Source organism: Myotis daubentonii, chromosome 3 (assembly GCF_963259705.1).
Source record: "Myotis daubentonii chromosome 3, mMyoDau2.1, whole genome shotgun sequence".
Lineage (NCBI taxonomy): Eukaryota > Metazoa > Chordata > Mammalia > Chiroptera > Vespertilionidae > Myotis > Myotis daubentonii.
In genome coordinates, this window is record NC_081842.1 from 67,227,968 (window position 1) to 67,245,943 (window position 17,976).

Here is a 17,976-nt window from a genome sequence, read left to right on the forward strand (position 1 = left end):
TGGAAAGGGCATAATCGCAGAAAAATTCTTAAAAATTTTGTTTTTCATAAAAATTTTTTGTTTTTATCTGAAATGATCTTACACTTTCAACCTAGTGAAACACTACATAGTTTATCTTATTTCGCTTCAGCTTATAGAGTCCTTAAATCTTTCTTCACTTATTTATTCTTTTTTTTCTTTCCAAAACATTGGTAAACCTCTTATGTGCCAAGCACTGTGCTAGGTACTGGGGTACAGAGATGAACATGATTCTGCCCTTTTCCTCAATGTCGCATGGTTTTCTAACAAAGTCAGTCAGGTGACCCCAACTGCAAACAGTATCACCTGTGCTATAGTGAAGTAGAGGAACTGGCAGAATACTAACGGCAAAAAGGCCTAACAGTTAAAAAGCAGTCAATCTATCTCTAAGCAGACGTGCAAGAAACACTAAAGCCTGCTGTTAGGAATTAACTTTGCACAGAACACTTGAGTTTTCTTACCCATGATTTAGGGGGATGCTGGCAGTACATCCCAGAGATCATGGAGTTCTTTAGACTTTTATTTGTTCTGAGTCAATCACAGGGCTAGAAACACACCTTATCTGTGATATGTCAGCTGGTCCATACCACACACAGGACAGAAAGAGGTCACTTACGTGGGGTTTGGAGAATAAATCTGCCCCTTCCCACGTGTCTATAATGGAACGGCTCTGCACACAGCCACTCTGCTCACTTCAGGACACACCAGGGGAAGGTCAGAGGAGGGCAGGACAGGGTGAGGGCTGTGCTGCTATGGCAACCACACCTTAGGGTGCAGTGACAGTGGAGATGGAACACTTGCTTAATACACAGTTGGGAGATGACTGGGAGGGCATAGGCACGTGGGTCCCTCCAGCTCAGTACAACCCCAAGTTCCTGGGTCAGTGAGAGTTACAGAGGGAGGCATATCATGGTATCCCAATAATCAGTTCCTGAATTTTCCCGGGAGTAGGGACACATGCCCACACACATTTATGTGGGATGAAGATCCAGAGACAGGTACAATGGGGGGGTGGGGTGTTCTCTTTTCTCTGTACCATTAAAGAAAAAAAAATCATGCTATGTTTTTCTTACATTATATAATCAGAGTATATGTGTCAAAGGGATAGCTGCTGGAAGTCATTCCCTTGCCTCACCTCAATTCTTGTGAGAAACAGGTCTAACATTTTCACACAATTATCCATCCTTATTTAAAATCAAAATCTCAACAGACAGGGGCATGGCTGCAGTTCCTACGTCTCTGGCCGGGTCTTCCGGCTTCTCGCAAGCACAGATGTGTGACAATGGTACAGAGGCACAGGAAGTGACTACGAATGCACAGAGGTTCTGCAGCTTGCGTCCATTCTCACACATTCCCGTTTTAGATTCCGAGCAGCGCTTCCACCCCAATGCGCTAGGAAACAGAAGGGTCTGCCGGAGTCATCCCAATGGAACGAGTTTCCTTCCCTGCAGGAGACCAGGACCAGAGCTGCGGTCCTTGCCCTCCGCGACCCTGGAAATCGTGACTTTCCTAGAGGAAGGTCCAGTAGGCGGACAGGACCCGCAGACCGTGGGGTACCAGTGCCTTGGTTAGCCCAGAAATGCCAGCGGCCAGGCCAGGGGAGGCGGGAAGGGGAGCGGAGTTGTTCCCAAAGCCGGTTGCGGAGGACGCGCCGCTCGGCAGGGCAGTGATTGCGGTGAATGAGAAAGGAGCTAGGGGCCCCAGTCCCTGAGGTCTCCCGAGGTCGCTTCCCGAAGGACCCGAAGCAGCGACGGGCTCCGAGGTCTGGCAAGTTCCTGGGAGTCGAGCGCGCGAGGGAAGCGAGCTTCTTACCTGGCCAGGCTGGCTGGTGTAGGAGAAGGAGTAGATGTCCTCGGTGCTGAGGCTCACTACGCCGCTGTAGACACGATCGAAATCGGCGCCCCTGGCCGGGTCGTGGGGGTCGCGGCGCGCGAGGGGTGGCGCCGGGCTCCCGGGTGCGGCCGCCCGCAGGAGCCAGGGCAGCGCGCAGAGCAGGGCGAGCCGCGGGCAGCCGGGCATGGTGGGCGCCGCGCCCGCCGCGCAGCAGAGCCGCCCTGGGGACCGGGCGAGCGCAGAGCCGGTCCTTCCCAAGCCTCCCCGGGGGCTGGCGCGCGCTTCGGCGCAGAGCGGGCGATGCCCGGCAAGCCCCGCCGATGACAACGCGCCGGGGAAGGACCGAGCAACTATCCGTGCAGCCGCCCGGGGTCTCGGCGGGAGGTCTCGGCCAGGAGTGAGGGGGCGGGAGATGACCCGCCGGGGGCTGCAGCTTAGCGCTGCGACTTCTAAGTCAGTTTCCTGGCCCTTTTCTCATTTCTGAGAATCTCCCACTTACCAAACCAGAATTTCAACCGATCGCTTCCCCTTCAACCTCAAAAAAAAAAAAAAAAAAAAAAAAAAGAAAGAAAAAAAAAGAAAAAGCACTGAAGACATTAAAAAGAACTATCCACTAGTCTTAAAGAGTCAACCTGACCAGCCACTGAGCAGGCAGCTCAATCCTTTTCAAATAAACGTGCACCCTGTGGCCGCCAGCGAAGAAATAGGAAGAAGCACAGCCTGTCCCCAAAGCGGGTGCACGAGTGCGCGCCTGGCCTGGCGGCTACCTGCGGAGAACTCCTGCCTGTCTGAGTGATGGTTATCAACTCTCAGTTCTCCCTTCTCTAGCAAAACCCCTTCCAGACACCTGTTTTATTTCCTGATCACCTCCTAGTCTCCAAGGAGAGACTCACGTCATCGCTTTCTCTCTAACCATCTGTGTATGCAAATATGCACAGTCATTAAAAAAATAAATAGATATGGTAAGAGGACAATTTCTAGCACCACCTGAAGCCTGGTCCCGGAAGTTGCTAAGGGTGATTCAGAGTAACTGGATTTATGCACAAGGCATTTCTTTCCACCCTATCTCTTGCCTACCTTACACTTTGTAATGACTTCTCGGATTCTGAAAGATTCCCTAGGATTCTGTATGTTTTTCAAAAGAGAGAGACACACGGCCCATCATTAAAAGGAAATTTTCTGACAAAAAACAGGGGATTCGATTTAAGCAGTTAAAGAGCCAGATAAAGGGCGTGGTGAAAACAGGATCACTTGGAAGTCTTGGAGAACAGCAAACAGTCACCATTCAAGTGTAGAAGGGGACTCACTGTTTTATTTCAGCTGTAAGTTATTTACAAACGAGAAAAGCATATAATTGGGTTCAACCTGAAGGAACATTAAAAAAGAAGTCACAAAGAAGGAACCGATCTTGTTCAAAAAGTTAAGATTACAGATTAAAATCCTAGCATTTGCCATTCAAAGGGAGTTTTTTGTTTGTTTGTTTTACCTCATTGAATTCCTACAATTTATTAAAACTTCAAAAATAAGTGCAATGCATTTGGTATAAAGTTTTATAACTGCACAATCAGAAAACAATGCTAATGACTCCTAAGAAATGACTATGTCTCTTTTTAGAATATAACAAAATTTAATAATTGAAATTTATGAAACCCTTCAAGGTCAGCCTGATTGCCCCCTAACCACTCCCCTGCCATCCTGATCTCCCCCAACTGCCCTCCCCTGCCGTGACCCACCTTCTCCACACAAGGCAGCTGAGATGCCAGGACCAGACTTCTCCATGCTGCCTGGAGCCACGGGACCCCCAGGCCTCACCGTGTGGAGCAGCCGCTGGGCTCGGCCTCTGCTGTGCACGCAGCCATCTTGTGATGGCCATCCTGTGACGACGTTAGGGTGTGATGCATGAGGGTGTGATGCCACCTAGGCTATTATTAGTATAGATGTATACTCCAGATGAAGATCTTAACACTATACCTGACTCTCTATAAAATTCCCCTTGACACAGGGAACATAATTGGAGTGGAATCTGTTAAAGTTCAGGGAGAGTCTACCAAACTGTTAGCCAAACTTCCCCAAAGCTAGAAGCTAGAGTAAAGAAAAGCCTCAGCCCTATAGTCGAGGGCCTTATAGCTCAAGGCCTTTTATAACCTGCCCTAACACTTGTAACGTTCCTGTCCTGCCAGCACAGAAACCAATAAACAAGAATATTGATTTGTTCAAGATCTCAGGGATATCAATGCAATTCTTTTTCCTCCCTTTCCACTAGAATCTAATACTAAATACTATCCTGCCAACAGTTCTTCCTCAAACCACCTGCTTCCCTGTAGTGGATTGTTGCTCTGCTTTTCTCTGTGTGCCCTGACCCCAGAATAAATCAACATCTTTTTGCCACATTGGAGAGGATAATACTCTATATGGACAGATAGGCCCAAGAGGTTCACTGAAGGCCCTCCTGTATTCCTAGGTCCTTAATCAAGAATGAAAGGATCCAGCCCTAGCCAGCTTGCTCAGTGGTTAGAGCGTTGGCCCTATGGACTGAATGATCTCGGGGTCAATTATGGTCAAGGGCACGTATCTTGGTTGCAGGCTCAATCCCTGGCCCCAGTCAAGATGTGTGCAGAAGGCAACCAATGGATGTGAATGCTGTTTCTCCCCCTCCCTTCCACTCCCTCTAAAAATTAATGGAAAGATGTCCTTGGGTGAGGATTAACAAATTTAAAGGATCCAAATTTCCCTTGTGATTCAATTTTGATATGTGATATAGATGATTTCCTACTTTGTTCAGAGAAGTCTGTAAGAAAGATTCCACTTACTTGTTCTCAGGCTTAGCAGAAAAGGGAAATACAATTTCAAAAAAGACAAATTACAATTTTGCCAAAATATAGCCCATAATTTAAAACATGACCTATTTAAGGAGGGGAAAACATTCACTCATGACAGGTTAGAGACTATTCAAACTTACCTTAGACTCCTCAAAAAACTACAATTGAGATGATGTCTATAGGTTTAACTGAAGAGTTCAGACAGTGGGTGCACATTTTTTTGAGATTGTGATACCTTTTTACGAAATGCTAAATTTTTGTTAAGAACCACTCTCTTTTAGGAGCCCACGTATTAAACAAGTCTTCTATAATCCAAAGAAGGCTCTTCAACAGTCTGTTTCCCTAGACATCCCTAACAACAGAAAACCCTTCTGTCTAATTGAACATTCTTGGCAAACCTTGGGGTTTTAACTCACCTTCATGGGAACCATCAAAATCCCATCACTACTGTAGCCGCACCCTCAATCCAGTTGCAAAGGCTGATACTCCTTGTCTTAGGGCATTGCCAATGCAAACCGGGTCAATGCTATGCTTCTGCTGAATTTATTCTAGGCTCCCTGCTTGACTGTATGGTTCCCCATGCAGACTTTACTGACTGAGAGCACACAGAACTTCAGTCAGTCAGTTAGCCTCAGCTGCTCTCTAATTCTCATAATACTATTCATTGCTGTAAGACCCTGTACTCTGCTACTCTTCTGCCCTTCCCATAAGAAGGGGAACCTCATGATTGTCTTACTTCAGTTAGGGAACTTTCTGTATCTGCTCAGCTTTATTAGAGACTCCCAGTGAGAATTCTGACCTATTTTTTTTGTTTTGTTTTGTTTTGTTTTTTGTTAATTCTCACCCAAGGATATTTTTTCCATTGATTTTTAAAGAGAATGGAAGGGAGGGAGAGAGACACAGAGAGAAAAACGTTAATGTGGATAGACACATCGATTGGTTGCTTCCTACGCATGCCCCAACCAGGGCCAAGGATTGAGCCCACAATGGAGGTATGTGCCCTTAACCAGAATCAAACTGGAGACTCTTCTGTCTGCTGGCTGATGCTCTATCCACTGAGCCAAACTGACTAGGGCTTGACCTAGTGCTTGCTGGTGAATCATACTGCAAAATGGAAACAGGAGGTTATCAAGCTACTATTAACGCTATCACCAATCTACACTCCCCTTTAAAAGACAGGCCTCTATCAGGTAAAATCAGTCCAGATGGCAGAATTTATCACACTTAATAGAATTTGTCAACTAGCCAAAGACCAGAGAGTAAACATGCAGGCATGCTCTGGAGTCGTACATGATGCTTTGGAAACAAAAAGGTTTTCTCATCTCTGTTGGAACCCTCATCAAAAGTGGCCAAATTCAGGAATTTTTCCATGCACTGCTACTTCCCAGTGAGATGGCTTTCATAATGATTGAGATGGAGATAATATGGAAGTTAAAGGAAATGCTGTAGTAGATCAATTTACCAAGCAAGCAGCTTCCACCAAGGTTATGATACTAACTAACCACCAAAGGATCGATCTCTGGACTATTATTAAATATCCACACTTAGCTCTGGATCTGGAAAAGGAAGAATGGAAAAAATGTGGTATATTCTTCAATCAGGCCATCCTTGGCACTCTCAAGATGGCCATTTGGTGGCACCAGATGATTTCAAGTGGATAGTAGCTGAATTTCTCCACGAAACTACTTGTCATGGCCAAGACAAATTGCTTACTATCTTTTAAAAAATATTTATTGGGATGACATTGGTTTTAAGTGCACAATTCTATAATATGTCATCTGTATATTGTATCATATGTTCACTACCCAAGGTCAAGTCTTCTTCAAATTTTCTTCATAGTTAATCATGTCATTTGAAAGCAAAGACAGTATTATTATTTCTTTATTTTTTATTAAATTATTGGGGATGACACTGGTTAATAAAATTACATAGGTTTCAGGTATACAAATCTATAATACATCAACTGTATAGTGTATTGTGTGTTTACCACCCCAAGTCAAGTCTCCTTCCATCACCATTTATCCCTCTTATACCTTCTTCTACCTACTCCCGCCTCCTTTCCCCTCTGATAATCAACATGCTATTATCTGTGTCTACAGGTATTTTATTTTGTTTAATCCCTTCACCAATCACCCAGCCCCAAAGCCCCCCTCCCCTCTGACAGCTGTTTCTATTTTGTTAGTTTAATTTGTTCATTAGATTCCACATTTGAGTGAAGTCAGATGGTACTTAAAAGACAAATTGGTTACTAGCTTAAATCAACATTGGTGGGGAAACTTTAAAAAGACAGCTGAAATTATTTTTGGGTCATGTATTACTTGTGAGCAACATAATTCTGGAAAAACTGTAAAGATGAGGCATGGCCGGGACTCGAAGCCTCCAGGACCCTGTGAACACCTTCAGGTGGATTAAAAAAAAATCCTCACGTGAGGATATGTTTTAGAGAGAGAACAGGAGAGAAGGAGAGAGAAGGAGAGAGAGAGAGAGAGAGAGAGAGAGAGAGAGAGAGAGAGAGAGAGAGGAAGAAACATTAATCAGTTGCCTTCCATATGCGCCCTGACCAGGGATAGAACCTGCAACCTAGGTATGGCCCCTGACCAGTAATGGAACACACAACTTTTGATATATGGGACAATGTTCCAACCAACTAAGCCACCCAGCCAGGGCTTCAGGTAGATTTTATCTGTGGGAAGTGTTTCTTTTCAGGATGGTAAAGCATTTCCTTGCTGAAAATCTTCTTTGCTGAGAATTTCTTTCAGTCTCTAAAAAGTTGCTTGATTTTGTTTCCAACCTGGAGTATACCGATTTTTATATCAAGTGACTAAGGTACACAATTCACAGAAACAACCACAAAAGACCTTTGTAAAACATTACCACTTCTCAAAAACTATACTTCTCTTATCATTCACAAACTTCTAGAAAGATCAAAGTAACCAATGACTTCCTTAAACTAAAATTATCAAAATTTTCAGAAATCCTTGAGCTCCAGTGGCTAAAGGTACTCACTCTAGCCTACATGGCAATTTGATCCATCCCCTTGGAGACATATCTGCTGTGTCCTTATGAACTGTTAACAGGAAGACCCATACATTTAGAAATTTTACCCTTGATATTTGACTCTTATTTGCTGTATGGAGAGCCAGTTCTATCATGAACAAGTTAAGGCCAGCTTCCCAAAAACACTTCTTAAATAGGCTCTTCATAATCATCAGCCGGGAAATTCCATCTATTGGAAGAGATATTGGATAAAAAATGCTCTTGAAACTAACTGGAAGGGACCTTATCAGCTACAATGAACAAGAAACACATTAGTGAAACTTTGATGAGTCAATCCTTGATTTCGTATTTCACAATGGAAGAAACAACTATGAATTCTGTACAACTGGAAGGCTACTCCAACATGGCACTTCAAGGTGAGAGAAGCAGCCTACCCTTGGAGATAGCCAGTTGATATAAGATCTCAGATAATGGACAGCTCCCACCTAGGACCAAAACCGTGTCAAATTCCTGTTTTGTTTTTGACCTGCTTATTGATAATCATTCTCCTTCTCATTTATTATAGACCAGTGATGTTTTCTACCCAAAATGGCCTCTTCCCTCCCAACCTCTATTATAATTGTTAGATCAGAACATGCTCATTCTAATACCATCCATTGGTTATACCAAATATGTGCCTCCACTCTCAATCTTACTATTGGATATGCCACACATCATTGGACCCTCGCTATAAAAACCTCTAGACTATTCCAATCTCATCAAATTAAATCATAGAGAATTAAAACCAATGGTGGTTCCACTTGAACCTACATGAACAAATGACCTTCACCACATTAACCTACATTTTGCTACTTTTCCTTCTCCCAGAAACCCCCCCCCTCCACAATTATTACAATCTCTTGATCAGACCCCAGATAACTCTAAATTTGAATTCAACAAACTTTACAGGGCGAAGGGCCAAATTCTTGCCACCTGGAAGAGACTAATAGAGATCCAAATATGTAAGGCTTTGGTTCTGACTTCATGTTGTGATCATTTTTTTCATGGATCTCCATGTGCCCCATATAGGTTACTATTTCTTTTGCAACCAGGACACATGATCTTGTTTGCCTTAGGCCCGTGGTCGGCAAACTCATTAGTCAACAGAGCCAAATATCAACAGTACAACGATTGAAATTTCTTTTGAGAGCCAAATTTTTTAAACTTAAACTATATAGGTAGGTACATTGTTATTAACTTAATTAGGGTACTCCTAAGGCTCAGGAAGAGCCACACTCAAGGGACCAAAGAGCCGCATGTGGCTCGCGAGCCGCAGTTTGCCGACCATGGCCTTAGGCTAACACTTCATACATTTCAGTAATAGTATTCCAAGACTTATTTATACATAGAGAATCTAATTCTATAAACCATCAAGAATGGAAATTCTGACTCAGATATAAAATTCAAAAGAAAACCAGCCTTGATTGTTAGGTACTCTAACTGGAGGAATTATTGACTCTGTTTATTCTAACAATCAGAGCACTCTTCCCAATGGTGAAACTTATACAAATAGAAAGGTTGTAAGAAACTTACTATTAACTTTGGCAGGAGTTATTAATGATACTATCTCAGCTCTAGGTGAAATACAGATGAGTCTTAGCTCATTGCCATGAGCAATGGTAGACAATTACATTGCTCTTTATTTTTTGTTTGGTAATCATGTGGTGTTTGTGCCACTGCCAATAATTCTTGGATTAATAACACAGGCATGGTAGAATAAGATATGCATTGTCTCAAGGATAAAGCCACCTGATTCTCTAAATTTGATCTTCATGACCAAGAGAATTGATTCTCTTGACTTGGGTTGGGCAATTGGGGTTCCTGATTCTGAAGCATCTTTAAGGACTATTAGTTGTTATTGTTTTTGTTATAATGGTGATGATGTTGTCCATTGCATTCTATAAAAAGTTTTAAATGCTTCTGTGCACCTGCTCTCTTGTGAGATGGTTGTCATGATGATGTAAGAATAAAAAGGTCAAGAAGATCTCATAATATAGTTGACTACGGCGACAACTGGATAATTCCAAATGGTGAAGATGTGGATTTCTCGCCTTCCTTGAATTGATCCAATTCTTGCAAGTGAGAAGATGACCAAAAGGAGGAACTGATAGACTGAATATTCAAATAGACAATGGCCAGACCACATCCTATATAATAAAAGCCTAATATGCTAAGTGTCTGGTTGCCCATTCAACCAATCAAAGCATAATATGCTAATGATATGTAAAGCTCCCCCCAAATGCTTTCTATGATGTGCACTGACCACCAGGAGGCAGACACTCTGACAGGTAGGGCAGCTTGCTGCTGGGGTCTGGCCTATCAGGACTGAGCAAGACAGGCTGGAGCCCTGGAGCCCTCCCGCAGTCCCTCCCTGCCCCCGCCACTGGCCAATCTCCCAACTCTCCCCAACCCCGATTGTGCACCGGTGGGGTCCCTCAGCCTGGCCTGAACTCTCTTGCAATCTGGGACCCCTCAGGGAATGTCAGAGAGCCAGTTTTGGCCAGATCCCTCAGGCCAGGCCGAGGGGTATGAGAATAGAACTTGACCCACAATCTCTGCAGCAATCAGTCCCGGAAGTCAAACCATAACCTCTGCAACAATCAGCCCAGAATGTTCATGATTTGGTCATGACTGGCAGCTTCCCTATTTTTAGTTTCTCACAACTGACCAGAGAACCATATTATTTATATCTAACTTTAGGTATTTTTACATTTTAAAAATCAGAAAATACAAAAAGAATGATTCATCTCCTAGTAGTACTCAAGATGAATCTTCCCAATCTTAAAAAAAAATCAATGTCATAAAAAAAATATAAGTAGTTGTAGAAACAAAAACTACTAACATGAGAATAAATAGATACTATTTATTCAGAGTTTGATATAGAAAGTATTTCAGCCACCACCACTTGCATTTGGTATAGACTAAAAAACAGGAAGGATGTGGAAAAGGTTTATAGTAAAACTAGAGGCATGGTGCATGGATTTGTGCACTGGTGGGGTCCCTCGGCGTGGCCTGCAGGGATTGGGCTGAAACCGGCATCCAACATCCCCCGAGGGATGTAGTAGTGCACAAAGTGGAAGGCAGCATGGGAGGAGCCGCTCCTGCTCATCCCGGTCAGCTGAGCCATCTGCCCCCGTCTTCCACCACCTCCCCTCGCATCTCCTCGTCTGCTGCACCCAGCTATGGAGAAGTGGGTCCTTAGGGCGGAGCTCCTTCAGCCTCCCTAAGGGTGCAGACTGAGGCTTGGAGAAGTGGGGTGAGTGCCCAAAGGGCACCTGGGGCTGACCAGGGAGTTGTGGTAGCTGCACAGTGAGGCTGCCCACTTCCTGCAAGTCTTGGGTGGCTCCAGTCTGATAGGAGGAGGCAGGCGCTGGGGATGGAGTTTCTAGTCTCTTTTGTCCCTCCCTCCGTCTCTTGGTCCCTGCTGCCTGGTAGAGGATGTGGCTGGAGGGATTGATGGGGGTCGGGGGTGCTGCACCTCTGGAGTGGTGCCTGGGGAGCGGCAGAATTTGGGCCGATGGCCCGGCCTCCCAGTGCGAACTGCAGCTCAGCCCCACCTGCTTGTGATCTTTCACAGACTCAGTCGCCTGTTTCTCTTTTCATCTGCCCAAGTTGACTGCCCCTTGGTGGTCAGTGCGGGTCATAGTGCGGGTCATAGGCTTTTATATATATAGACTAGAGGCCTGATGCATGAAATCCGTGCAAGGGCCTTGGCCCTGGCCCCCGCCCGCTGCTGCTTTGTCTGGAAGGAAGGATGACTGGAAGGACATCTGCTCTAATTAGCATATTATGCTTTTATTATTATTTTTTTTTAAATATTTTTTATTGATTAAGATATTACATATGTGTACCCTCTACCCCCCCCCCCCCCCTGCTCATCCCCTCACCCCCCCGTTGTCCGTGTCCATTGGTTAGGCCTATATGCTTGCATATAAGTCCTTTGGTTGATCTTTCCCCCTTGCCCCCACCCTCCCCTACCTTCCCTCCAAGGCCCGACAGTCCAATCAATGCCTCTCTGTCTCTGGATCAGTCCTTGTTCATCAGTTTATGTTGTTCATTATATTCCACAAATGAGTGAGATCCTGTGGTATTTATCCGCTCTCCAGTTCCATCCATGCTGTGGCAAATGGTAAGAGTTCCTTTTTCTTCTTCCTCTTCTTAAAGAATACCTTTCAGCATTTCATATAATGCTGGTTTGGTGGTGATGAACTCCTTTAGCTTTTTCTTATCCGTGAAGTTCTTTATCTGACCTTCCATTCTGAATGATAGCTTTGCTGGATAAAGTAATCTTGGTTGCAGGTTCTTGCTATTCATCTCTTTGAATATTTCTTGCCACTCTCTTCTGGCCTGCATGGTTTCTGTTGAGAAATCAGCTGACAGTCGAATGGGTACTCCCTTGTAGGTAACTGACTGTCTTTCTCTTGCTGCTTTTAAGATTCTCTCTTTATCTTTTGCTCTTGGCATTTTAATTATGATGTGTCTTGGTGTGGTCCTCTTTGGATTCCTTTTGTTTGGGGTTCTCTGCGCTTCCTGGACTTGTAAGTCCATTTCTTTCACCAGGTAGGGGAAGTTTTCTGTCATTATTTCTTCAAAAAGGTTTTCAATATCTTGCCCTCTCTCTCCTTCTGGTACCCCTATAATTCTGATGTTGGTACGCTTGAAGTTGTCCCAGAGGTTCCTTACACTATCTTCATATTTTTGGAATCTCTTTTCTTTTTTCTTTTTCGGTTGGGTATTTTTTGTTTCTTTGTATTTCAAATCTTTGACTTGATTCTTGGGATCCTCTTGTCTGCTGTTGGATCTCTGTAAATTATTCTTTATTTCAGTCAGTGTATGCTTAATTTCTAGTTGGTCCTTTTTCATGTCCTCCATGGTCTCACTATACTCCTTGAGGGATTCATTAAATTTATCGGCGGTTTCCATAAAATTCTTGAAAAACCTTATAAACGTGGCCTTGAACTCTATATCCAGTCGTTTGCTTTCCTCCGTTTCTGCCATTTGTGACCTTTTTCTTTGTCTCCGCATTTTGGCTGCTTCCCTGTGTTGATAGAGTGGCCCTGCGCGCCAGGTGTCCTGTAGGGCCCAGTGGCTCAGCCTCCCTAGTTACCTGAGGTGGACACTCTTGGTGCCTTGGTTGTTGTAGGATCACTGGGAGGAATTGACCTCCAGGCCAATTGGCTGTGGGAATCAGCTGTGTCTGAAGTGGGAGAATGGTCCCCCTCTGACCACTGGGTACAGTGGCTCCTGGATCTAAGGAGGTGCTAATTCAGCCCCTGCCTGAGGCCACACAGCAGGAGCCACGAAGAGGCTCAGCTGTGAAGCAATGCAAGCCACTGCGGGGCCTTGGGCCTTCTCTTGGAAGTTCCGGGTCTGCCTGGCTGGGCTGTAGTTAGGTACATTCACATGCAAAAGCCTCTGCCTCAGCCTGGGTGGGGCGGGGTCTCAGGGAGTCAAAGGGCGGTGAAAGCAGCTATGGTGATTCTCTGCGCCCTGAGTCGCGCGTCTCAGTGTCCCGGTAACGGCTGCAAGCACCTCTGAGGGAAAGCCGCCCTCAAGTTCGCCCGCTGCTGCCTGACAGACCAGCCTCTCCCCGTATGAGCCCTGGGTCCCCAGAGACCCGCTGGAACCGGAGTTCAGAGCAGTCGGGAGCTTGTGATTCAAAAAGACAGCCGCGTCCTCAGGCGCCACCCCCTTTCCACGCGCGTGAGCCGCTGCCGTACCTCTGCACTTCACCTCTGCAGCTCCTCTGGCTCTCAGCGTGCCCCTCTTTTCTTCTAGTTGTAGAAATTACACTCAGCCAGCCTTCCTGTTGTTCTGGACGATGTTTGCTCTGACCCTTGTGGCATTCTTCAATTGTTGTGTGAGGCGACAATTTCCCGGTGTTTATCTATGCCGCATCTTAGTTTCTCCTATGCTTTTATTATTAAAGATAAAGGGAAGACTTCAGAAATACTCTGATTAGAAGTTGAAATGGGGAAGATGGAGGTGGGCTAAGTAGAAGCAGGAAATGTTATGATTTTGAGAGCATTTCTGGCTCATATTTGACCACTCAGAGAAAGCTAAATACTAGTAAATAACTTTCCCGAGATATAACTGACACATAACAAACTCCACATTTTTAAAACACACATATTACCTGTGATATACATACACACCATGAAACCATTACCTGTGTATCCATCACCCTAAAGTTTCCTTCCACCTTTAAATCTTTCTCTTACTTCCTCCCTGTTTCCTTTCCACTCCCAAGCAACCACTGGTCTGTTTTTTGTCATTATATTAGTTTTCATTTTCTAGAGTCATATAAATGGACTCACACAGTATGTCTTTTTCTCTTCTTTCTCTCATGCTTCTTTCATCAACATAAATATTTGTTAGATAAATTTTGTTGAAATTTTGCTAAGAATTTTTGCATCTATAAATATGTGAGATATTGGTCTGTAGTTTTCTTTTTTGTAATGCCTCTTTCTGATTTAGCTATCATGGTAATTTTGGCTTCACAGAGTGAGTTGAGAAGTATTCCCTGTTCTTCAATTTTTCAAGTGTTTGTGTAGAATTGGTGATATTTCTTCCCCAAATGTTTGGTAGAATTCACCAGTGAAGCCATCTGGGCCTCTAGTTGTTTTTTTCTTTTTAACTGCAATTTTAATTTCTTTATTAGATATAGGAATATTCAGATTATTCTTTTTTTGAGAGAGAGAGCGAGAGATAGAGAGAGAGCTTGGTAATTTATGTTTTTTTCAAGAAAATTGTCCTTTTTATCTATGTTTTCAAATTTATTGAGATAAAGTTGTTCAAAATATTATATCATTCTTTTAGCATCTGTAGAATCTGTCACCACTTATTTCTGATATTGGTAATTTATATGCAATTTTCCCTAATCAATTTGTTTAGAGGTTTATCAGTTTAATTTCAAAATTCAGCTTTTAGTTTTCTCTATTATTTTTTGCTTTTCTGTTTTAATGATTTGGCTTTAATCTCAATTATTTCTTTTCTCCTTCTTACTTTGGATCTAATTTGCTCTTCTTTATCTAATTTCTAAATGTAGAAGCTGAGTCATTGATTTAATACCTTTTCTGATATAGGTGTTTAGTGTGATAAGTTTCTCTTGAAGTACTCTTCTCAATTACATTCCAAAAATTTTGATATGCTGTATTTTCATTTTCATTCAGTTCAAAATGTATTCTAGTTTCCATTTTTATTTCTTATTTGCTTAATGGCTTATTTAGAAGTATATAACACATTCCCCCATCCCCCAATTTTGAGGTATTTGCCAAGAATCATTATGCTATTGATTTCTAATTTAATTTCATTGTGATCAGAGAACATATCCAGTATGAATTGAATCCTTTTGAATTTACTGAAATTAAATTCGGGCGACAGTAGAGGTGCTGCTTGCCCTGATGGGGCCCCAATGAGAGCGGGACCATGGCGGGATGGTGGAGCAGGTGAGCGGGCGGCGCCAGGCCAAGGCAGGGTGCCAGGCGGAGCTGTGGGGCTGCGAGGCTGAGGGCATGAGCTGGGGCTATGAGCCCGGAGGTGCGAGCTGAGGTTGATCCCCGCAGGCCACCCTGAGGGACTCCGCCCATGCACGAATTTGTGCACTGGGCCCCTAGTGTTATATATTTACCCTGTAGTTATTTCCAGTGCTTTTCATTGTATAGATCCAGATTCCCTTCTGATATCATTTTCCTTTTGCTTGAAGTACTTACTTTAACTTTTTTCATAGTGAGGGTCTGCAGATGAATCTATCAGTTATATGTGGAAGCATTTTTACTTGGTCCTCATTTAAAAATATTTTTGACAGATAGTCCCTAGCTGGTTTGGCTCAGTGGATAGAGCATCAGCCACGAACTGAAGGGTCCTGGGTTTAATTCCCATCAAAGGCACGAGCTTCGGTTGCAGGCTCGATCCTTGGCTTTGGTCCAAGCATGTGCAGGAAGCATCCAATTGATGTGTCTCTCTCACATTGATGTTTCTCTCTCTGTGTCTCTTCCCCTCTCTCCCCCCACCCCTCTCTAAAGAAAAAAAAAAAAAAAAGAGTCAATGGAAAAATATCCTTGGGTGAGGGTTAATAACAACAACAAATACATATTTTTGACAGCTATAGAACTATAGGTTGATAGGTTTCTTTTTCTTTCAATACATTTAATATATGCTATTGTCTTCTTGCTTGTAATGTTTCTAATGAGAAATATGATGTCATCCTTAGTTTTGTTCCAATGTAATGTTTTTACTCTCTGGCTGCTTTTAAGATTTTTTTTTTATCATTGGTTCTAAGCAATTTGACTATTATGTGTGTATGTTATGCTGTTGAGTTGGCCCCAACTCTTGGTGACCAGATGAATGAGTGATGTCCACAATGTCCTATTCTCAACAATGCTACTCAGTTCCTGTAGACCTGTGCCTATGGCTTCTTTTATGGAGTCAATCCATCTCATATTTCACTTCATGTTGTGGTCATTTTTTCCTACTGCCTTTTAGATTATTATATACCTTGATGTAATGTTCTTTGTGTTTCTTGTGTTTGGGTTCTATTGAGTTTCTAGAAGGCAGGGTTGTGGGTAAAGATGCTGTGAGGAGATTGACTTACTGATGGGAGTTTATGGAAGTTTTCTTCAGATTGATTCAATGTTGTCAGTGGAGTAGGAAGCAAGGTTACTGGCTGAGACTAAGAGATTTGGGCATGAGAGAAGGTATAAAGTTGTCATTTAGGAGGTTAGAAGAATCAAAGGAGCAGGGAACTATAATATTGTCTTCAGGCATCTTTAAGGGTTTAACTAAAATTAATAATCATAAAGTCTGCTTGGTTAGTTGTTTTTCTCTTCCCAGTTTCAGCTGCAAGGGTGCAGATGTTACAGTAACTCAGAGTGGGCCAGGGAGTTGAGAGTGTATGCAGGGAATGATTATACTGATTGATCACTGGATATATCTACATCAATGTTCCTTAAACAGGGTGGAAGCTATTAGAAGGCAGTTTTTTTGTTTGTTGTTTTCTTTTTTTTTAAAATATGTTTTATTGGTTTTCTACAGAGAGGAAGGGAGAGGGATAGAGAGTTAGAAACATCGATGAGAGAGAAACACCGATCAGCTGCCTCCTGCATGCCCCCCACTGGGGATGTGCCCACAACCAAGGTACATGCTCTTGACTGGAATCGAACCTGGGATCCTTGAGTCCACAGGCCAACGCTCTACCCACTGAGCCAAACCGGTTCTGGCTGTTTGTTGCTTTCTTTTATTTTTTTGTTTTTGCATCTAGGTGTTGAATACGAATTTGTTGATCCATGTATGGGTGTGTGTTAGTAGTAGAAAACCAGGGGTTAAAGGAAGTTGTCTTTTGGAGCAAATTAACTCCGTTTTTGATGACTGCTTTGTAAAGTCCTTCACATGGCCTACTCAGCTCTGCCTGTTCCAGCTCCAGACCATTAGGGCAGGTACCTCATACCAAGCGCCCACAGTTCTCTGAACTCCAAACATACTGGACTTTCCCCCAACTTTTGCATTTGGCACACATGTGGCTCCCTCTGCATGTGGCTCCCTCTGCTTTTCAGCTTTCTGAGTAATTAAAACATTCCTATAAGCTTAGTATTTACTTAGTATGCCTACTTCTTAGCACTTGTCACAGTTTTAATTTTACATTTGTGTCATTGATAGCTGTTTGCTACTATGCTTAAGCTTCCTGTGAACAAGACCTGGCCTGCTTTTAGGCCCTGCTGAACCTAGCATAGTCTCTGGCACACTGGTAATAAACATTTATAAGTAAGTAGAGGTGAAAGCAAGTAAGTGTGATGTGTGAATCTTGGTGTGGAGAGCATCATCTTCCTTTTAGGGAATTCAGAGAGTTCACAAGAAACTTGCTAATGCTACATGCCAACCTCCAAAGCTTGGCCTGGAATCTCGTAGGGCAGTGGTTTTCAACCTTCCTAATACCGGGACCCTTTAATTCAGTTCCTCATGTTGTGGTGACCCGCAATTTCATTGTTAGAAATTGAATATAATTAAAGCATAGTGATTAATCACAAAACAATTGTAATTATATATGTGTTTTCCAATGGTCTTAGGCGACCCCTGTGAAAGGGTCATTGGACCCCCAAAGGGGTCGCGACCCACAGGTTGAGAACCGCTGGCGTAGAGCGTATTTGGGACGAAGGTAGGGCGCACAAGAACCTTTTATTCCCACAGTCTCTGTGGGCGGCGCCTGCGTACTGGCCTCGCCGGATATACGCAAGGAGTGGGGCGGGGCTCCCGTAACCTAGGCAACAACCCGGAA

At 43.5% G+C, this 17,976-nt stretch overlaps 1 protein-coding gene across 2 annotated transcripts in view; it reads right to left on the reverse strand.

Moving 5' to 3' along the window:
• Positions 1–2,719, reverse strand: part of SIDT1 (SID1 transmembrane family member 1) — a 95,471-nt gene extending 92,752 nt beyond the window's left edge. The window contains exon 1 of one of the 2 annotated variants that reach the window (XM_059687836.1): positions 1,831–2,719. In XM_059687836.1, the coding sequence (XP_059543819.1) occupies positions 1,831–2,037 (207 nt within the window). In that variant the 5' untranslated portion in view covers positions 2,038–2,719. The remainder of the gene's footprint in view (positions 1–1,830) is intronic. The other variant, XM_059687837.1, reaches the window with a different exon arrangement.
• Positions 2,720–17,976: the final 15,257 nt, after the last annotated feature.